The sequence below is a fragment of the Olea europaea genome, chromosome 21, assembly GCF_002742605.1.
Source record: "Olea europaea var. sylvestris chromosome 21, O_europaea_v1, whole genome shotgun sequence".
Classification (NCBI taxonomy): Eukaryota; Viridiplantae; Streptophyta; class Magnoliopsida; order Lamiales; family Oleaceae; genus Olea; species Olea europaea.
The window spans coordinates 16,219,956-16,242,483 of record NC_036257.1 but is presented as its reverse complement, the minus strand read 5'-3'; the positions used below and the strand labels follow the sequence as shown (position 1 = coordinate 16,242,483).

The 22,528-nt window shown below is 35.9% G+C and overlaps 5 protein-coding genes across 7 annotated transcripts; 1 reads left to right on the top strand and 4 right to left on the bottom strand.

Annotated features, from left to right (window-relative positions):
- Positions 1–1,682, top strand: LOC111370911 (F-box protein At3g07870-like). The gene has a single exon (XM_022992811.1). The coding sequence runs from the start codon at positions 289–291 to the stop codon at positions 1,573–1,575; it is 1,287 nt and encodes a 428-aa protein (XP_022848579.1). The 5' UTR covers positions 1–288; the 3' UTR covers positions 1,576–1,682.
- Positions 1,683–2,512: 830 nt separating this feature from the next.
- Positions 2,513–3,034, bottom strand: LOC111370200. The gene is made up of 2 exons (XM_022991888.1): positions 2,949–3,034; positions 2,513–2,831 (listed from the first exon to the last, which is right to left on the bottom strand). Exons 1-2 carry the CDS (start codon positions 2,972–2,974, stop codon positions 2,513–2,515), a joined length of 345 nt encoding a protein of 114 aa, XP_022847656.1. The 5' UTR covers positions 2,975–3,034.
- Positions 2,913–6,531, bottom strand: LOC111370908. 3 transcript variants are annotated; one of them, XM_022992808.1, is made up of 3 exons: positions 6,380–6,531; positions 6,197–6,277; positions 2,913–5,674 (listed from the first exon to the last, which is right to left on the bottom strand). In XM_022992808.1, the coding sequence occupies exon 3, from the start codon at positions 5,567–5,569 to the stop codon at positions 3,263–3,265; it is 2,307 nt and encodes a 768-aa protein (XP_022848576.1). In that variant the 5' UTR covers positions 5,570–5,674; positions 6,197–6,277; positions 6,380–6,531; the 3' UTR covers positions 2,913–3,262. The 3 variants fall into 3 exon arrangements, with proteins under 3 accessions (XP_022848576.1, XP_022848575.1, XP_022848577.1); XM_022992807.1 differs by having other exon boundaries at positions 2,913–6,294; XM_022992809.1 differs by lacking the exon at positions 6,197–6,277.
- Positions 6,532–7,041: 510 nt separating this feature from the next.
- On the bottom strand, positions 7,042–11,970 carry LOC111370909 (glucose-6-phosphate 1-dehydrogenase, chloroplastic-like). Its single transcript, XM_022992810.1, has 10 exons — positions 11,642–11,970; positions 10,570–10,733; positions 10,308–10,402; positions 10,115–10,229; positions 8,784–8,989; positions 8,552–8,701; positions 8,363–8,483; positions 8,033–8,262; positions 7,735–7,935; positions 7,042–7,459 (listed from the first exon to the last, which is right to left on the bottom strand). Exons 1-10 carry the CDS (start codon positions 11,817–11,819, stop codon positions 7,210–7,212), a joined length of 1,710 nt encoding a protein of 569 aa, XP_022848578.1. The 5' UTR covers positions 11,820–11,970; the 3' UTR covers positions 7,042–7,209.
- A 3,045-nt stretch (positions 11,971–15,015) lies between these two features.
- Positions 15,016–18,138, bottom strand: LOC111370907 (putative protein FAR1-RELATED SEQUENCE 10). The gene is made up of 4 exons (XM_022992806.1): positions 18,008–18,138; positions 16,607–17,701; positions 16,081–16,524; positions 15,016–15,997 (listed from the first exon to the last, which is right to left on the bottom strand). Exons 2-4 carry the CDS (start codon positions 17,630–17,632, stop codon positions 15,392–15,394), a joined length of 2,076 nt encoding a protein of 691 aa, XP_022848574.1. The 5' UTR covers positions 17,633–17,701; positions 18,008–18,138; the 3' UTR covers positions 15,016–15,391.
- Between the last annotated feature and the right edge of the window lie 4,390 nt (positions 18,139–22,528).

Sequence of the window (22,528 nt, the reverse complement as noted above, 5' to 3'; positions counted from 1 at the left end):
ATACCCTTTGCCCTCAATTTTTCTCATCTTGAACTCCTTTCTTTTCTTTAACAAATTATGATACGCTTCTGCTCCACAAACATAGAGGAGGGAATCTTGAAGACTTTTTAACTCAAAAGAAGACGTTTTCACTGGAAACAACAAAGAGAAACCTTTCTTTAACCCTTATAATAATATTCTGGAAAGACAAAGAAGCAGCTGCTAAAATGTTTTTAAGCATAGCCAAATACAGATACTATTGTAGTCGTCGACAGATATAGCTTTTCTTGTTCTTTTTTTCTCATCTGTATGTCGGGATTTTTCATATCGATACCAGTCATGGATTTCGAGATAGCGATCAAGAAAAGGAAGTGTTACAAGGAAGACGAAGAAGAAGATGATCAGCCCTTAAATCGCTTAAGCTGTTTGCCACATGATATCGCCTTAGACATACTCTCGAGGCTGCCCATCAAATCTGTTATCCAATTCAGGTTTTCTTGTCGATCCTGGAATTTCTTGTCTCGTGATCTACAACTTGTTGATATGCACATGTCCCGGGCACTGATCTGCCAAAGGTTATGCCTTATTTTTCATTCTGATTATCCTATTCGAAACCAGCTTCACTTTGTTGAATTTTCTGATGTTGATGACAATGAAATAGTGAGAAAAATTGATACTCCCTTTGCCGTTTCCATGCCGGAATTTAATGTGATTGGCTCATGCAATGGTCTGTTATGCCTAATTGATTCATTATTTTCTGACTCCATATACATATACAATCCTTTTACGAGGGACTATAAATTGCTACCAAAGTCCGTTGAATTCGAAAATCAGATTGTCATATTTGGATTTGGATTCCATCCAATTACTAAACAGTACAAAGTGATCAAGATAGTTTACTATCCGAGTGTCTATAATCTTGAAATTCCTAGGCATGTCCGCAGATTTACACACATGAGTTCACGGAGATCAGATGTTCAGATTTACAATCTGGGTACCGATAGATGGAGAAGCATAGGGCAAGCACCTTACAGACTAGAGAAAAGGTCTTCACTAGGAGTTTTGGTGAGTGGGAGACTTCACTGGATGAGTCACTGGGGAAAGTACAATGGGCGTCGTAACAGGATCATCGTGTCTTTTGACCTCTCCGATGATTCATTTCAAGAGATTCCAGGGCCCAACACTGGTAACTTAAGAAGTCTGATGAATTGCCATGTTGCTGTTTTAGGCGGTTGCCTGTGTGCTGTCCTACCTTCGTATGGGGGTAACGGAGGTCACGATATTTGGGTGATGAAAGAATATGGAGTGAAAGAATCTTGGGTGAAGGAGTTTACTCTTGGAGTTTACTCCCCAAGGTTTATTCGTCCTGACATGCAGAAATCTTACCAGATTTGGAGGAAATTTCTCGGTGGTAGATTAGTTCGTATAATATGCCTTTTGAAGAGTGGGGACGTATTGGTGGAGTACAGAGGAGGAACTTTGGTTTCTTACAATCCAGACAGCGGAATGTTTAAGAATATCACGTTTCAGGGGATGCCGAAAATGTTCCAAACGATAGTTCATATTGGTAGCCTTTATCCTGTTGTTCAATCCTAGACTTTACATACAGAAATCTAAACATTTTGTTGATATTTGTAAATTATAATTAGGTGTTAATTCCTTATTGAAATAATATTGTTTATGGTATGGTAGTGTCCTCCACTTACTCTGAATTACTGTCCTTAACATATCCTCTGAATTTGAAAGCATGCATTCTGGAGACTGATTTAACTGAATCATCCAGCAACAGGCATAGATACTTGTCCAAGGTATTTTCCAATCTGTAAATTTGCAAGAAACAAAATGTTAAGGCCAACTTCTGCAGGATCATTAAAGCTTAAGAGGTTAATCCCTTCAAACTCTGGTCTGCCTCTTCGAGTCTTTTTTCTACTGGCTTGCTTGCTTCAATTGATTAGTACTTTACTGCTCATACTTTTCTATTTGTATTTGTAGGGATTTAATATCTGAAACTTAGTTATTCTTAATTTTTTTCAATAAAATTTATTTGTAAAATTAACATAAATTATAAAGCTTAGCAAAGATGCTCTTAATTTACAAGTCAGAAGGAAAGCAGACCCAAAAGAAAGAGTTTTGACAAGAGAAAACCACCCTTTTTAGAAAATATTCCTTGAAAGACTGGCAGACACAAACTAGCAGCTGCTAAAATGGTTTTAAGCCTAGTCAAATACTCTTGTAGTCATCGACTGCTGTAGCTTATCTGCTAAGTTTCTTTCTTTCTTATCTCTATTATCATGTTGTGATTTCTGATAGCAATTCGAGCCATGGATTTTCAGAGAGAATTCACGAGAAAAAAAAATAAAATTTGTTGTGATGAAGATCACCTAGGTTGTTTGCCTCATGAAATAGCCCTCGACATACTCTGTAGGCTGCCCATCAAATCTGTTATCCAATTCAGATTTGCTTGTCGATCCTGGAACATGTTTTCTCATGATCCACATCTGGTTCATATGCACACGTCCCAGGTGCTGATTAATCAAAGGTGTATTAGACGTGAGGCTTGAACTACTCGTAATGCATCATATTCCACCATAGTAATGCTGAAGCTATTCTGAACAGCAAAAGAGAGCCCATAGCACAAGGCTAATGCCTTGGCATCTTCCAGAGAAAAGCTGTGAGTAAGCCCACGAGTATAATCCGCAACCACAAATCCCCACAGAGCCCCACCTGTACCCAGAAAATCAACATCCAACCGCACAGCCGCATCAGAGTTCAGGTGTAGGCCATGCTGCTGAATCTCACTACACACCTGGTACGAGCTATTTCTCGTTCTTCTGAACGCCTTTTCCCTAATTCTGAAGGAAAGACTCGTAGAAAGACAAAGTAGAATCAAGTAGATAAATAATTTTGGTATTAACTGAAAATTGGCCAAATAATGTATCCTAAAAAAATCCAAGCACGACGTCACCTACTTGTTAGGATCAAATATAAGAACCATTTTTGTAAACCAGAAGTCAACAGAATTCCCATTACAAATTGCACAACAGAGTTACGCCACCTAAAACAATGGAAGGCAAGGGGTATGGATCAGTTTTGATCATCAATTACCTAAATTCCTCAGGATAGTTTCTAGGCTTTGTATTTAAATCTGTACATTTTCAATTTCTGCACTGTCAGAATAACTTAAAGGACCTTTAAACTTCACTCTCTGCTTTGTTTAGTTGTGTCACGTACATGACTTTAAGATGCTCTTCTGAGATTGCTTGGAGTTTCTTGAGTATTCTTGTCAAGTCTTTGCTCTGGTTTCAATCTGAAGAAGCTCAACTGGAGTTTTGATGAAATTTCCGACTTGAGGAAGCTCCACTCTAGTACTCTCTTCCACGCATGGTTTGCCAACTACCGGGGACCAATCATCAGGACTTGCAGAGAAGTTATTTGTTTTACTGAATTTTTCTTCCCATTCTAAAGTTTCCGCAAGACATTGTTGATCTGGAGCTTTGGAAGAGTTCTGCACCCGATTAGGAATTACATTACGAGCTCCAGTTTCTCCCTCGAGAAGGTCGCCTGGAGTTGCAGCAGGGTCAAGATCCCAGCAACCTTCGGGCAATTTATTGTCTACGCCTTTAAGTAAACAAGATGGCACCTGGTGTGAAAACCGTAACATTTCTCTTCTTGGAATCCACCGAATGGCATCTTTGTTGGTGTTTCTCTGATATACCGTCTTGAATCCAACTAGCTTTATTAGAGGAGCAACACAAACTCCAAGCTCTTCAGAATAATCATCAATAACCTCAACCATTTCATACTGGTGTTTCACTGCATCCGGGGTAGTCCTGTTCCAATCTGGTGACCAGTTCCGATATACAGCCCATATGTCACCACTTCTTGGATAGATTCTTACACAACCACCCCTACCAGCTTTCTCTCTACCAAGAAGATGAGAGAAAATGTTGACTTGCTCCACAATTTCTGAATGATAGACCCTAAAGTTTCCACAAGATTTGGTAAACCCAGAATCCAACCAATTCACTGACCCAAATTCATTATCAGTTTTAGAGCTCAAGTAGCCAATATGTATCTTAAATGGACTGACTGAGATGATCTCACGGATTAGACAATACAAGCGAGGCATACCGTCTTCTTCATCATAGAGGGCCCATATCTGCTTGGGCTTAAAACAGTCTTCTGATCTATCCTTGTCAAAATCATGAAAGTCTGAATCTGGAACTGTTATTGACATTGAAAAAGTTCTCTCCAGTCCTGCTTGACGGCCAGTACCAGTTGAACCAGATAGTTTGGCAGCTTCACTGGATTTATCAACTTCAGTATGCGTATTCTTCTTCACAACCTCTGACGCTGCAGCTTCTGAAGTCAACCTCATCTCTTCAAGTTTATTGCGAATTTCTGATCTTGCCTTGTCAATTAACAATTGTCTAGCATCAAATGTAGGGGCAGCTGAACTGCGTCTGATTGAAGTCTCAGATGGTGAGTAAAGTTTAGAATTATGCTTCAAGTTCCCATTTCCAGAGGTCATTTTTGTTTCCAAAACAGTTTCTTTGGACAGTTCTTCATGTCTATTAGCCTGACTGCTCGTCATATCTACTTTTATTTTCTTGGCAGGTCTACCACGCTTCGGTCTTGATATTTTGTTATAATCAGTACCGGGGGTGGAGACAATATCAATTGCAGCCTTTACAATGTGGTGGTTTCCATTACCTTTTTTTTTATTTGCCTTCTTATTCGCTTGATAAAAAGTAAAGGACGATGTAGACGAACCATTAGGATCTAAAACTTCAACAGAACACCCAGAAAACGAATTAGATTGAAATGATAAATTGGAAACATACTCAGCTCCACGTCCAGTATGATGTCCTGAGACTCCATTAGGTGCACAATATCCAGTGGTGGTTGGGATGTATGCAGCTCCACGACCATGACTTCCATAACCATTCTCAGACGCAAAAGAGCTAGGACCATAAGAGAAAGAACCATTCATCGGGGCTACTCCAGTTTCAACAGCAATGAAGATACCACGACAATTCTTACAAGAAAGCCGTTTGTTCACATATTTCCGAAGATATTCATATTGAACGTGACAGGTGGTACATACGGTCCAAAACGTGTCAAGTCTGCTATGAGAAACTGCAAGCTTGGAATAAGTGTCATAACCACCAGCCCCAGTAGCGTGGCTTGCGTACAAATTTCTCCTGTGATCGTAAGAGCTTCTTTTAACACCATTGGATAAATGTTTCCATGCTTCTGACACGAGTCTGAAAGCCCCATCAGCACCCACAGTTTTGTTCTTATCAGGATGAAGCAACATTGCCATCTTCTTGTACTGTTTCTTCAACTTAGACTTGTCTGCGGATGGATCCATTCCAAGAATTGAATAGAAATCAAATTCTCCATTAATTTTTGCCTCTGAAGCAATGTAAACTCCAAAAGTTGCCACCATTTGAGAAACGCCCTCCAGTTCAGGACAGGACATCTGAGCTTTTAAAGCATAATTCCTTGCACCGACAAAATTTCTCTCTGCAAACTTCTTCTCAGCATTTGCTTTAAACCTGAGCGCTTCCTTTAAATTTGATTCCATCTCAAATTTCTGAAATCAAACCCAAATTCTTGAATGCAAACTACAAACAGCATACAGTGGGTAACTGTCCGAGTCCAATACTCAAACTAGCCATGGTAACACAGTCTGCACATTTTCAAATAAAAACATTATTCATCTTTCCTGAACTTTATGCAATCTACCATTAATACTTTCATTACACAACTAATTCAGTTTGATAACCTAAGTGATTATATTCTCATCAAATAAATTGATTTTCAATTTATATAGCAAGTAGATTGATATATAAAACAACAATCTTTAACTTAATCGTAATAAAATGTAGATCAATTTCAAGCTCAACCGTGCACCAGATACTAAAAGCCTAGTTTAAAAACCATCATAAGAGCTTCTTTTATACAGTCCAGAACATATCAGGCAAGAAATCATACTTAAAAATTCATTTTCTCAAGGAACACTTACCTCTGCATGATAGTCAAACAATTTCAAGTTCAATCCAACGAATATAAGAAAAGAAAAATCAAATTCAACCATGACGTTCGTATTGAGCAAAGATCTAAGCCAACACAAATTCAAAGCATTAGAATTTATGAAGGAAAATCATTATCTCGTTGTTTCTGCTAAAAATTGAACACTTTCGTAACTTGCTCAGATTTGAATCACACTAAGTAACACTTCGAACCCAAACCACCAAAATATTTTCTGATCCTTCAATTTTCTTCAGATCCACTGAAAATTTGTTAGATCTGTAAAATAAAACTCTCACAGAAAAATGCATATAAATATCAGCAAATAAAAAAAGTTTAACATAAAAAAGAACAAATAAGAAACCTTGCTTAACGAAGTGATATATAGTAGAAACCATCCAAGTTGATTTTTCCGGCGGCTAACGCCGGCAAGAAAAGGCCGTCAACTAGAAAATCAATTAATAGAAATAAGGGTTTATTTAGAAGTTATTACTTCAACTGTATGCAGCAATTTTTTTTATCCATATATGTAAGTAATTAAATAATTATTTTAAAAGAAATTTATATATAATAGTATTAAAATGAAATTATTGTGGTTATGCAGTGAATGTAACAGTTTTATTTAATATAATAAGTATTTCATTTTTCAAAGAATTTTAGTTACAAATATAACTATTATTATGGGAGCCAATGCCAGTATGACACGCACTCACCTTTCCTAAAAGTAAAAAGAATACGAAATTAAAAGAAATAAAATTTATATATTCTTTCTTCAACTTTACAAAAGAAAAATAAAGAAGAAGAAAAGAGTGGGTTTTTGCTTAATTTACTCGTGGACGGGGGGAAGTTGAAACAAGTAATTGTATTAATTTTTAAATTTTACTGATAAGGGTTAAAGTCACTTAACCAAATTGAAAAATAGAGGAGTGAAGAGGCACACCGATGCTTTATAAAATGATTGTGTATTTTTTTTTTTCAAACTGTCCAATCATGCATCGACACGTGTTCCATCTGGATTTGAACCTATATATGTAACATGATTGTTCTCCTTAAGTTGAAAAACATCATAGCATATCAATTACATCTTTGCCTAAATACATGAAAAACATCATAGTATTTTGTTTCTATCAGAACTCAAACATCCACATTTTATAATCTTATTTAGACAAGATCCCACTAATAATTATGAAATACTCAATCGTCACCACTAAGATCACCCCATCGAACGTTGTGTTTTGCAGCAAGATAGTGCGCTCCGACTGGTCCTCGACTGCCGTAAGGGTATAGCTCAGGCATGATTTTATTTTCTTCAATTTCCTTCAACAATGGTGTAAATAGAGCCCATGCAGCATCGAGCTCGTCACTTCTAATGAATAATCTCCGTTCTCCTTCTATAGCATCTAAGAGGAGTCTCTCATAAGCATCTGGTATTTCTCGCGTATACCTGCAAGAATGAATCCAAACTTGTAAATGGTTCATTTGAAGACTAGGCAGAATCAAAGAATGTCATTAATCAGTGAATGAAAGATACTGTCCAAATAATACATTCATAAAGCATCAGTAATTGTTACAATTTATTTCCCAACAGAAATATGAGTCTTCAAAGAAAGAGTGTCACGAAGAACGGCTAGGATTGGAGGAAGTAGAGATGTGGACCGGCATGGACATGACATTAAACGGCCACAATGTCATGCAATTTTCGATATCAAAATTTTTTACCTTGTTTTGTAGAATAGGTTGAGATCGCTGCGGTCCAGTCTCATTCCAAGACCGGGAACCTTGTTGTTGATTTTCAAATATATGGCTTCATCTGGTTGTAGGCGAAGGACTAGCTCATTTGTAGCCTTGTCCAGATCAGTTCCAAAGTTACGCTTGTACAGATTACCTGGAACGTGTCTGAACTGAACTCTGATCTCGGCTCTGAATTTTATCAACAAAGAATATTAGGACCTTGCATTGTCGAAATCTAATAGAAATGTATCTTTAGACAAAGTTTCGAAGACAGAGATCCACCTACCGCTTAGTGTGGAGAGCTTTGCCTGCTTTCATGAGGAAAGGAACCCCGTCCCAGCGAGCATTATTAATAAAGAGTGCTGCTGCTGCAAAAGTTGGAGTAACACTGTCCTTTGGCACAGTGGGGTCATCGATATACCCGGGATAGGATTTACCACCCTTATTATGGCCCTTATATTGACCAACAACCACATCTTCAAGCTGCAGTGGCATCATCGACTTCAAAACTTTGACCTAATTCAGTAACTCACATTACAATGAAGCCATTGTCTTTTTCGAAGAATTCTTGAACTTTCTCAGTGACAAAAAGCAAATGAAATAATCAGAGACCTACCTTTTCGTTCCTAATATCCTCAGCATTGAGGCTGACAGGCGTTTCCATTGCAAACAAAGCTAATATTTGCAGTAGATGATTTTGCATTATGTCCCGGATAATACCATAATTGTCAAAATATCTAATGACATACAAGAAACAGTTATCTTGGGAATCCAAAAGAGAGAGAAGTGTGATAAAGAAACTCACCCTCCTCTTCCGTCTGTACCAAAATCTTCAGAAAATATGAATTGAACATTGCGGATATAGTTTCTTGACCAAAGAGGCTCAAATACAAGGTTTGAAAAACGGAGCACTGATAGATTTTCGACTAACTCCTTGCCCAAATAATGATCAATTCTGATTCAAAAGGAAGCAAATCAAATTCCCATCCTATCTTAAGAATCTATCTGACTATAAATCAAATCCCAGAAAGACATACCGGAATATTTGGTCCTCGGTCAGGTACTGCTTTAGACATTTGGTCAGCTCTCTAGATGACTCTGAGTCACGACCAAATGGCTTCTCAACAATTACTCTTGTCCATCCAGTTGCTGAAGAAGCTTTAGTGCTAGCACATTTTACCACATCCACGAATATGTTTGGAGGTATGGACAAATAAAATAACCTGTTTGACAGTTTACCGCTCTGTATAGATCAACAACCATCAATATATATCTTTCACATTGTTATATTTTAGCCCGCTATTCATCATGTTCATTAGATCCATCTTTAAATGCAGAAAAATATGTACATAAAATGGGAAGAAAACATTTTTTAGCAAAAATAAGATTATTTTCATTTTGCACATGAGACCAGACAACCATCTAATCAAACATTGATAGAAGGAAACAGTGCTGGAAGACCTCATCAATTAAAAATACAAAATTTAGGGCCTTTTAAGACTCATTAAAGCAATGATCCTCGATAATATTTTATCTGAGATCCTTTTCCTGATAGTATGCTTTACCAAGTAATAAGATTCATTGGCATTCTACTTAAGATCCCCTTAAAATACTAAGCTAACATAAGATCAAACACGATTCAGACTATGTCAAAAATGACCAGCCCTTATGGCACTGAGGGATTGACCTCAAACACTACTAAGAATAAATTATAAGACTGCACAAAAGGTGATTCGACTAGTGCCTCCACTCTATGTTGAATTTTATATGAATGGAGTTAATTATCACATCATGTTGCAATTCTTCGGAAGACACCATGTCAACACTATGACAACACATAAGTCAAACCCATAAACATAATACAAAATCAAGAATTTGGATAAATGAAAGAATACGAACATCTCTTCATTTCAGAAGATGCTTGCTCGAGATTGGAAAATGTTTTGAGAAGGAAAAATTATTTATACTCATTAAAGAATAATGAAAGCAAACTAACTGCTAACCCAAAAGATATAAATAAAAATAGCATTTAGCATACTGCACCATCCATCTCATTCAAAAATGAAAAACAAGATTATCATTGCAAATAATGAAATAGAATATTTAATACCACCATCTTTATCCTTGCAATTGTGCAATCAATGTTCTAGGACATAAAAGACAAAAGATATGCAGCAGATATTGACGTAATGTCATATAAGTCATTTATGTCACTTACAAATCATCAATCAATTACTTGGGTTCACCGTGCTGCTAGATGTGTAAATGTCTTATAAACTTTTTCGTGATTATTGAGGGTTCTCTATGTTCAAATACACTATATTTAAAAAGAAAAATCGGTGAAAGGAAACTGGAGACATGACATCACCTCCCTTTCTTTTAGTTTGCAATTCAGCTCCAGAAAATGTTCCTCGGAATTATATTGACCGGAGTGATAAAAACATCTCTTCAGAAACTCCTCCATTTTGTCTTGACAGTTCTCTCTGTAAGAATTACCAAAATAACTAAATTAAAAATGACAGTAATATCTAACAATTCAAATGATTTAGAAAAATCCATGCCTTCTATCAATTCTGCAAGTTAAGGTTTCGCTTATCACGTTTCTCAGCTCCTCATCCGTCATTTTAGTCCGAGCATAACCATAAACGACAAAATTCTGCATTAGCACAAAATATAGAAAAATCAGAAAAGGGATATATAATAACGTAATTAGTATTAGCTTACTCAATTGGTATGACAAACATTTTCTACTAGTTTAAGATTCTTTTGAACTTTATGCAAATCGACAACAAGTGGAAATATTTGAAAAATCGAAAAAACAACCTCAGGTAGCCAATCCTCATAATAAAGAGCAAAAAGCGCTGGAAAAATTTTCTTCTTGGCAAGGTCCCCTGATGCACCAACAACAGTTATACTGAGCATAGAATTTGGCTCTCCAGACTCCGGAAAATGTACTTCCTCCTCCAGAGTTTTTGCAACTGAACCTTCTGCACAAAGCAATTGGAGATTTTTAGCAATAGGAACTAAATTTATTGAGAGCAAAGACAAATAAACGGACAAAAACATTGAATGAACTATGTTTAACATATCAATCCATACCATCATATTATCGTTCACTACATAACATTAGGCGGAGTGGTGAGCCAATAGCAAACCAGGAACTAAACATAAGAAAAGCAGCCATATGAGACCATACATACTTCTAGAGATCACTCAATTAAGACCTTGCCATTTGTTTCCACGTACATTCCCTTCTCATTAGGTGCAATGGTTCGAAATGAAAAATGAACATAAGCAGACAAAACCACGGTGCTCAGTGTCCAAAACACCTCAAATAAGAAGGTAAACCAAACATAGGTTAGGCTGATTTCCTATCACCAAGTACCTGCAGTTGAATCCTTTCTTCAAATTTCGTAATTATGGCAGCTGTATGAACTTAGTCCTAACATGAAGATATTTGGAAGGGGATACTCGAAGGATTGTTTGTAGGCAGGGGGGAAAATTCATTATTTAAGCAGAATCTAGCAATAAAAGGGAAATGTTCAATCACATCACAACTTGCCCCATAGCCGGTGGGCTTGGCATAAAGAATTTGAGACATACCTAACACTCTCTGTGTTGTGAAAATCATCAATTTATCTTTCTAATTAAATCATTCATCCAAATTTTAGAATTCAAGGCTTATCATTTCCCTTACAAAGCTTCTACGTTACCACTACACCAAGAACAGAATTTTTACTACAGACAGACTCACCTTGTAATGCAAACTAAAAAGAGAGAAATTCCGTAAACTATAAATATTAATGCGAATAAACAACAAAATTTAGTGGATAATCAAATTAAAGGATGATAAAATGCTTAAAAAACCAGATACAAATTTAACAGAAAAACTTACCATCTTGCATAGGAACTGCATTAAGAGGGTACCCATTTGTGGATTTGAGCTCAAAATGGTTTCTTAGTTGTCTTCTAAAATGAATACCAGTTACCCACTTCGAGAAACACGATATCTTGTGATCAAAAGAATAGAGAGCAGTTGAGGATGAAGAAAAATGACTCAGCTGAATAGCCATGCACTATGATTGTGTAGCTATTAAACAGAAACCCAACTTAAAACCATACAAGAAATTGCAAATGGATTTCTTTGCCTAGATATTTTTTTGAATGTTGGAAGTGAAATTATTGCTCTCTTATATCTAATGGCCCATTGAGTTCGCCTGCTGTCAGTGCAAAGAATAACAGCTTTTTTCAAATGCAATCTTTTATATGAGGCCACAATTTTTCCTCGCATTTTTACTTTATTCGTTATCCACTTTTTGGGTAATCGACCCAAATGATACTTACAGAGTAAAGCTTTTAAGTTATTTTGTGCGATGTGCATTGACCATAAAGTATAAACCAAGTAAAGGTAAGGGTGTGATTGGTTTCTATTTTCATTTTTTATTTTTATTTTTTAAACGATTTTTAATTTTTCTTGAAAAAGGCCCATTTTTCGCGTTTTGAGCATTTTCGACATTTATAACTGAAAATGCTAAAATCGAAAAAAAGTTGTTTTACGTTTTCAATTATAAATTTTAACTCGTTTTCGAAAATGGACTAAACGCGTTTCCACATTTTCAAAAATGAAAAACGGAAAATGGCCCGAAAATGGCAAACCAATCGCGGCCTAATTTTCTTGATCTAAATCTCAATGGAACCAAGAAATTAACACAGATAGCATTAAAATAGGAAGTGATTTTATACTCTTTGGTTCAATCTTAACGTTGTTGTTTGTGTTTTTAGCGATAAATTAAAGAAGAATCATTTTACACATTCCCTTTCACCATTATGACAAACATTAGAATTTAAAGAATTTTGAATCCAGTCTAGTTCAATGAAAGGTGATATGATTGGTTTTCTTGCTTAAGATATGGAAAAATTGCTTATTTTATTTTTTAAATATTTTTAAACAAAGTGTTGAAGGAGTCAATAACTAATATTTGAGAGAAATCTCCACTATTTCATTCAATATATCAAGAAAAAAAATGAAACAAATGTCTTATTTGGTACTTAAAAAGTGGAGCTTTCGTATGCTTATTTTTGGCTTCTGATACTACTAAATTCCGAATATACCCTCATGCTAGACATAAAATATAAATCGCACAAATAAAATAACGACTAAAAGAATAAAAATGCATGATATCTGCACGTAAAGCCCTTGTTTGAGCTCCATTTTAAGTGAAATAATGCATTTTTTAATAGTGATTGATGGAGAATATGTGGTTAAAAATTAAGGAAAAGTTTTGAATTTACATGTAATATTATTTTATTAAAGAATATGTAGTTAAAAATCGATTATGAAAAAATGAATTTTTGAAAGAATGGAGCTCATACAAGGGCAAAATATCCTCACACCCCTGCAATGTCTTAATCTCCTTTCCTGTCCTCGCCATCACCACCCTTGGCGTCTTCATTGTTTGCTTCCTTGAAAGGATGTAGAATTGCATCCTTTGCTGCTGATAAACCACCAAAGAAAAATCCTTCATCGCTTCCATCAGCATCAGTTGGAGCTTCAGAACGAATAGTGCAAATTAGTAGCAGAAGCCCAATGAAAACTAAAGTGTCGTCCCTCTCAATGTAGTCACTCTCGATCAAGAAACAATAATATATCGCTATTGTTTTGAGGGTAAAATTGCCAAGCCACTTCTCTCTTTTTCTCTTTTTTCTTTTTTGTTATGATTATGGAATGCTCACGGATAAATATATAGGGAGGTTGGGAGGAAGAGAGGTTTTCCTATATTAAGGAATGTAAATATATCTTGCCTACATCATCTGCCATTCAGTTACCTAACGATGTATAGGGAGTGGGTGAGGGGAGGTTTTTACCATACTAAGGATACAGAAGTAATCTCTTGCCCATATAGAACTGATACGCCATTCAGTTTGAATGTATTTATGAATAAGATCAGTTACCTAACGATGTATAGGGAGTGGGTGAGGGGAGGTTTTTATCATACTAAGGATACAGAAGTAATCTCTTGCCCATATAGAACTGATACGCCATTCAGTTTGAATGTATTTATGAATAAGATCAGCCCCGAAAACATGGCTAATTCCCGGTTATAATTAATCAACAGTACCATATATCTCTTGTTTCTCTTTGTTAATTCTGTAACCTTTGGTCCTCCAGGGAACAACCTGCACCAGAGCAGGATCACAGTAAGAACTATCATCATTGTCAAGAATTGTACACATGCTTGCATTTTGTTGCACTAGGACAGTTCTCCAATTCAGAATTTCATAGTGTCCATTTGCCTGTTGGTCAGCTTCACTCTGCTACACCTTAGGTTTACAAGAAGATCTCAATACTGGTCTTATTCATTAGTAATGCAACAAAATAGAGTCAACCCTTAATTGGTGTGGAAGAGAACTGATTAGGCTTCACTTACTGTTTTGTACGATGGGATAACATAAATTCTGAAATGGCAATCTAGCTTAAAAATGTTTGATGAACGTATGCGGGGGGGGGGGGGGGGGGGGGGGGGGCACATAAGGGTGTCCATTATGGACACGACACCCGGCGCCCCCTATTGGAGGGGCGCCTGCACGCCGCGTGTCCATAATGGACACCCTTATGTTTGGGGTTATTACCCCAAGAATAATTCTAAACTTTCATGGTGTATTCCTACTAAAGTACGAATCCTGCAATTAAACAAATTCCGCTTCTATTACACTTGGCCACTCCATATACTATAAACGGTTAGTTTCATTCGAGGTAAGTATCCACATCTATATTGCGTTTGTGTATATGTTTTATTCATTACACTAAAGAGTCATCATGGATTAATGATTAAATCACTTTTGTCAAAGCAACTATGAAAAGATAATCACTTTTTCAATGAAAGAACTAGATATTGGTAAACTAAAAATTACCTGACAAATGAACTCCAATAACAATTATGATTTATCCAATGTCAAGATCCATTATTGAGCACAGACCAAGAATGTCTCAGAATTTTAGCACACCTGCACAGCGACAATGATATAACAAATAAGCACTCAATTGCATCTGGGAATTAAAACGGATCTTTCCTTCTATTAAACAGAAGGCCTAAAAAATGCAGCGTTAATAAAATTTATTACCTGATATTTAGCCTGTTTAATCTGTTTTGGATAGGAAATGGACAGTAGACTAAAATAAAAGAAGAATGTCAAGGAAACAAAATTCTCTTGGAAATGTAAGTAATGACAACTCATCAAAATTGAATGTAATTTTAAGCAAAGCACTGCTAAGCGAAGAACAACAAATTGACAGTGTTCCATTTATTCTTTATGAAAACATGTCTCAATATGGCCTGTAACATGATACCCAAAAAGTAACATCATTGCCACATTTCTGTATGGGGTTTAGCAGCCGTCTCAAAAAAAAAAAAAAAGAAGAAGAAGAAGAAGAAGAAGATTTACAATTCTATACATTCACCCAGAAGTTTAGCAAGCCTTTATCTGGTTTTCAGTATCCTAAATACGAAATTCTTCGATAAAAATTCAAGACGGCAACAATTCCTCTTGAGCTTTCAGTACCAAATTCTGATTCCAAATGCCCCTTCATAAAATAACTTAGCAGCCAATGTGCAGTTACATTAATCACTAGGCTGTAAATCACAAACTATGATCTATTGCTATTGTTAGGTGCTATGCTTAAATCAACTTCAGCACTAACAGGCATATTCTGAACATGCTCAAGAAGTTGTGTGAGTTCTCTATGAACAAAACTAAAACGTTCTTTGGAGATGAATGATTCTGAAAATAAAGTTGCAGTAAGTGAATGAAGGGCTTGAGAACAGTCATTGTTGCTGTTTTGAATGATTTGATCATCCAATGGAACTAAGGAACCCTCCAGTCGCCATCTGAGTGGAAAATATTTTTCTGGGACTTGAAAGTAGTTCTTTACTACAAGCACTCGAAGGGAATGTCTGCATAATATGCCAGAATGTTCAAATTCTTTACAAGAACAGTGTACTAGCTCATCCTCAGGTATCCAGATTACAAGACACTCTCCTTCCATTTTCTTATAGTGCTTCACAAGATATGAACCATTAGACATTTCTGTTATTGCATAGTGCATAGACAACACAATTTCGTGCTGCAAAGCACTAAAGGCGTAAGGCGTCAGAACAGTCCGAGCGTGTTCTTCCAGAGGGAGACATGTCTTGATCGGCATATACAAACACTCTTCCCGGTTCTGACTCTCAAAATTTGCGGCAATCCCAACCTGCAAGAATCGAGAAATAAAACTAAGAAAATTTTAGAAATTGAAAGTCCAACAGATCTGGAAGTTGAGTCATACGCAAAAACCTGTTTAAAAAATAACTGCAATGATGGTTCTGCAGTCAGAATATTTTTCAAAAATGTCTCCACCAATTTTGAATACTCAGGAGTCATAGTTCGTGCTAGGAAGAAATTACGAACATAGCAAAATGGCCAACATGCTCGATAAGAGAAAAGCAGATCAATGTGTTTATCTGAACCAATTCCAAAGCGAGCAACCATATGATTCCACCGTTGCTCAAAATCCTCCACATTTTCTTGATGACACAGCATGTCAAACTCAGATTTAAAGTCTGAGTACTGCACGCCAAGTGGCAAAGAGAACCAGCTGGACATTTTTGAGAGGACTTTCCAAATAGAGATAATGTGTTTGGTATTTGGCATCTCAATTGATATAGCATCTCTGAGACCTGAATCGATGTCAGTCACAATTATCTGTGGCCATCTTCCTCTCATAAATCTAACAAAAACCTGTGGAAAAGCAAAATAATTACAAGTATCACAGATAAAAGAATGTAAATGCATACTGATCACAACGCTAGCATCTCCACACCTGCAAGGCCCAAGAAAAGGATCGGGATGTCTCATCTTGAAGTAAAGTGCATCCAAGAAAAACTGGTTTTCCATGACTGTCAATACCAAGCCACACACCAAGGATCATGTTATAAGTGATAGAGCAATATGTCGTGTCAAAAGTAACTACATCGCCAAAGACAGAAAATGCTCGGATGGAGCCACCGTAAGTCCAAGCAATGTTTTCAACTTTCCCACTTTCATCTGTAGAATAATTGAAAACAAATCCCTCATCCCTCTGTGCTGTCACCTTGCATGTCTCGAGAAGTTCCATAAGTTCATTCTCCCGCTTCTCGGTAAGGATCACGTCATTCTCTTGAACAGATTTCTTACATGTCCGAACAAAATTTCTAACATCCTTTTCAATGAAAGGTAACTGCCCAGGTTGAACCCCCTTTTCCAATTCCAGCACTTTCACAATCCGATTCACGGGGAACCCAGCCTTAGAGAGTAAAAGAATACGTTCTTGATCGGCCTCTTCAATTTTTCTGTAGGCAGGAAGTAGGCGAACTTGATCATCTTCCAATAATTCATGGTTATGAACATTACTAAACTGTGAAACATACCACTGTGTAAAATCGTCGACAATCTCCTTTGTCAAGTACATTTTTGCATCACATCCACATCGTACTGATTTTCTATCTCGGGGGTGCTCCACATTGGCCTTCTTTCTTGGCTGATTAAACCCGGACCGGTAACAAACAAAATCCCTTCTATAAATTCCTAAATTTTGACTTTCTGTTGAACGAGCTTTCCTAATCGAAAAGCCACTCTTCCTTGCAAAGTTGTTATAGTATTCAAAAGCTTCATCATCACTTTTAAAAATCTGACCAACATAAGGAGTAAAAACTACTTCTTGCAATGACGAGAGCGTAGTTTCCCTCTTTAACAATTGAGATTGGACCGCACCCTTATCATCTCCTTCGTATTTAATGTAACATTTCCAATCCCCACAAGGGCATTGCTGGCGTCGAATCCAAATGTTATGCAACGGCTTTGCACCCATTGCTTGGAGGAAAGAATCAATACGAACTGCAAAATTCCAAGCAGGGGTAGCAGATTTCTAGTTTTTCACCTTCACTCCAAAAAAGAAACAATCTTTAGTGAAGATCGAGACTTATCAATAGCTTGATTAATATTCAAAAGTATTTGCTTCGATTAGTAATATTTCAAATTATAGAATAAATTTACAGATGCCCATTTCATTGCCCAAGTAAGATAAAAATAAGAAATTTAATCCTATTATTCAGATAAAATCATGAACATTGAATTTTCTGGATTGACAAAAAGAAATAACAATTCATTTTATTCTATAGAACTCGAATTTGAGTAAAAAATGGCAGTATTAGAGAATTGATACCAGGAAATGGTAAACCCTGACCTTGAATTTTCACATTATTTTTTGCTAGGTCTCGATCAGCCATTTGCAAAATTTAGGACCGATGGTCCAAACTCTAAAGTCAATGTTCTGCAACTCAAAGAAAAAGGAGATGAGGGGAGAGGAAGAAAATGGCAAGCCATTTTTGGGCCACAGTTTTGGGCCTCAAAAAGTCATCCATGTATCAATGGGCCGAATTCCTTGGTTTAAGCTCCAGAGTTTAAACTCTGATCTGGTGTGGTAATCAAGAGGAAATTAGGCCCTATACCCTCATTTTTTTATTTTTTTGATTAATACCCTTTAATTAACTAAACATCTTAAAGGGCAGTAATAATTACGTCCAAAAACCACAACTTAGTCAACAAGCCCAAACCTAACCCACCATTTAGGTTAATTTATTAAAGCCAGGTGTGTAGCTATCGAATAGGAGCGACCATGAGCCGATTTGAAGTTACGGGTAGGTTTCGAGGAACTCTCCACCGAAGAACCTGATAGCTCGCCGGAGTGACTGTTGTAGTTGGAATCGAATTTTCTTGGAATATTCGAACTGGGATCAGCGACAGTCCAACCTGAGACGGATCCGGAGGAACTTGAACTGCTACTGGTGGCAGTGAATCCACCCGTGCGAGTTAACAAGGTCGAAATTGGCGGACCCAGATTGAGTTCTCCGAAGTTAACATTGATGCCATTATCTTCGCTGTAGCTCATTGTATTCCTCAACTGATTCGTCAGGCTTTCTACTGTTAACTCTGACGTCGGCACAAAGCACGACATTTTTACTCACACTCACCAACTCCACTCAGTTTCTCACAGGAGCTTAGCAATGTGCGTGAAGTTAAGGAACACATCTAAAATGGTGAAATGAAGCAACTAAGAAAGACATGAAGACGAGAGTGAGAGAGGAAAAGAGAGAGATGAGGATCTCGTGAATTTAAAGGAAGATAGACAATCTCAATTTCAATTTCAATTAAGATGCTTCAAAAGATTTTGGACAAGGCGATGGTTGGGGACAATATGGGGTTGTTGTTGAGAGGTATTCAAAAGGTAGATATCCAACGGGGGACGGTTAGTGTCTAAGCCTGGGACTATCTCTCCACACACAAAGTTTGTACGTGTTGAAGGAGGAAGAGGGTGGAAAGCATTGTTACTTTTTCTAATGTTGTCAAAAAAGTGTTTTGTCTCTTTTGTTTCGGTCCGTGGAACATATTTTAATTTGCCTCACTTTTTTTAATCTGTCACCTTTTTTAAACTTCTGTCACTTTTTTTTTAAATTTTTTATCATTTTTTATTATTATTTGTCACTTTTTTTCATTCACTTTCTTGATTTCTATCATATTTTTAATAGCAAATATCACTTCTTTTTTTTTAAATAAAAGTGACATTGTATGTCATATTAAACAATGCCACTTTTTATTAAAAAAAGTGACAATAAAGGGGTTGTTTGAGCCCATTTTCTTCAAAAAAGTATTTTCAAATAGTGTTATGATGGAAAATGTGTGGTTAAAAAATAAGAAAAAGTTTTGAATTTATGTATAATATTATTTTGTTGAATAATATATGGTTGAAATAAAGTTAAATCACTGTTGAAGAATAAATTTTTTGATTGAAAAATGAGGCTCAAACAAGGGCTAACTTTTGAAAGTGACATAAGGCCACATTGTATCACTTTTTTAATAAAAAGTGACATTGTGTCACTTATTTAAAAAATTGTCACTTTTTTTTAAAGTGATATTTTTATAAAAAGTGATATTGAATCCTCGACACACTAATTATGTTAAGAAAATAATTACTGGTATTGCACAAATGGATGATATTATTTTAGTGTTTGTTAGTTTATTTTTTTGAATTTGTATCACTTTTTTTTTCAATTTTGTTACTTTTGGAGTGTTTGTCACTTTTTTAAATTTATGTCATATTTTTTTGAATTGTGTCAGAAAAGTGACAATTTTTATAAAAAAAAGTGACATTGTGTCACTTTTTCATTTTACATAGTATTTTTTACTTTCAAAAAATGTTTCATATGATTTTTCAAAACATTCCAAATTTTAAGGGTATTTTTGTAAGTTGCCCGGTAATCAATAGGTTTTAACTGTGAGCTTGGCTCAGGAATTGCACAATGCACCACTTATTTTATTCTTATGCATTTTAGCCACTCAATTTTGTTTACGTTTTAGTTCATAAAATATTTTTTTTTTCTTTTTCTTTTCAGCCTCAAACTTGGACATGATTTACAAAAAACCATATTTTCTAATTGCTAAAAATAGGCGTTCCCTCGTATTGCCTTTGTTCTAGTAATTACAAAGTTTCAATACCCAACTCGACTAAAATTTACATATTTAAGAATATACATATAAATTGACTAACTTCAATGAGCCAAAATAATGAGGCATTAGGATCTCCTTTCATTAAAATTACATTTTTTAAAATTTACCTAAACGGTTCTGGATATTTTTTATTTTGTTTCTAGTTCATGTTATCACATTGCTTCTTTGACTGCTTTGTTCCTCCATAAAACTTTTGACTAGTGGATCGATTTATATTGGAATTGTTCAATTTTCTAAAACGAGGTTCGACTTGTACTTCTTCAAAAGTTGGATTCGGTGTAACTCCTAAAAACTAATTTTAGTGCATGAGATGGATCGGGCATGGTCTTCACAAAATTGAAATGTGAAATATATTGTGCACTCGACCATCCAATTGGGTAACTTTAATCGTTAGACAGCGAGTTTTATTTTTTATGAAATTTTGAAACATCTATAAATATGGGGCTAAATTTTCGTATCTTTCCAAATCACATAGTTTTTTTTTTTTCAATTTTTCACACACACTTGGTCTTGCATTTGACATTCAATGTTGGATTTTATCATCATCATTTTGCAGCTATGAGCACGTCTTGAACAATTTCGAGGCCTACCAATTGAAGTCTCCAACCTCGATCTAATATGGAGGTGAATAACACCATCTCCCACATAATACTCCGAATAAAGGTATATCGATAGATAAATGACAATTGGTGTTATACGAGAATTTTAATGCCAATTTTACTTGAAAATCCATAAAGCAGGCTAGTAAAATATCCTACAGCACATGTATGGTTCATTTTGATTGTCCATCGATTTCGGGGATGAATAGATGTACTAAAATCAGTTTGGTACCTAACGTCATCCAGAATTTTAAAAGGAATCTTGAATCTATATGCATATACAATGAAAATTGAAACTTCATGAAATTGAAGAATTTTGCAATGTACAATTCAGTAAATTGTTCTATCTTGTACATAATCCGATTAGCAGATCGTCCCCTTTTCCAAAGACTAGTCGTATCTTGAGATCCACTATTACACAATTCCATTTTCAACTATTTTCAACTACAATCACGAGGAGGCCGCAAATCACATAGTTAACATGTCCCACCTTAATATTTGGTCGAAGTCCAGCGTCCAACATTAGTTACCATGTGATGTGAAGTTCAGATTGAAAATCTGGGGATGGAGGTGAAAGAACTTGGAAATCAATCCAGTGTCTGGACCAAACACGTTGAGCCGAGTATTTATTTCTAGGTACATGGTGACACGAACCACCTCTTTATGAGAGCTATAATACCAATAAAGAACATTGATTGGTATAACTTGCGATTTACCTCCCTCACGATGCTCCAGGGCGGGGGCGATGGGAGACCCTTAAGGTTGGGGTTCAACCTTTATAATACCAATAAAGAACATTGATAAATAAGGGCCCAAACGATTAATGAAAAAGACCATTATAGATTAGCAAGAACAAGATCCTGTGACTGAACTTTTCAATTGCCCAAACCAAATGGAAATTGATTAAAAATATGTTTTTGCAAACACTACCATAAATTTAGCACCAGGGTACTTATTGGACAAGATTATCTTTGCAGTACATATATACAAGACGGTTGCTGCAGAAAGTGGATGAGAACTTGAAAATGCCAAAATGGGGAGGTGAATTTACAGCTCCAAGTCCAGTATAGACTATAAACTTGGAACCCTTCATTAATGGAATATCTCAACAAATTCAGTCTCTGCTCTATTCCAATACGAGACTTGTTCAGTTTACCTTTTTCCAGGGATGGCAAGCAAAATACATTTTTTGATATTGAATCCTCGACACACTAATTATGTTAAGAAAATAATTACTGGTATTGCACAAATGGATGATATTATTTTAGTGTTTGTTAGTTTATTTTTTTGAATTTGTATCACTTTTTTTTTCAATTTTGTTACTTTTGGAGTGTTTGTCACTTTTTTAAATTTATGTCATATTTTTTTGAATTGTGTCAGAAAAGTGACAATTTTTATAAAAAAAAGTGACATTGTGTCACTTTTTCATTTTACATAGTATTTTTTACTTTCAAAAAATGTTTCATATGATTTTTCAAAACATTCCAAATTTTAAGGGTATTTTTGTAAGTTGCCCGGTAATCAATAGGTTTTAACTGTGAGCTTGGCTCAGGAATTGCACAATGCACCACTTATTTTATTCTTATGCATTTTAGCCACTC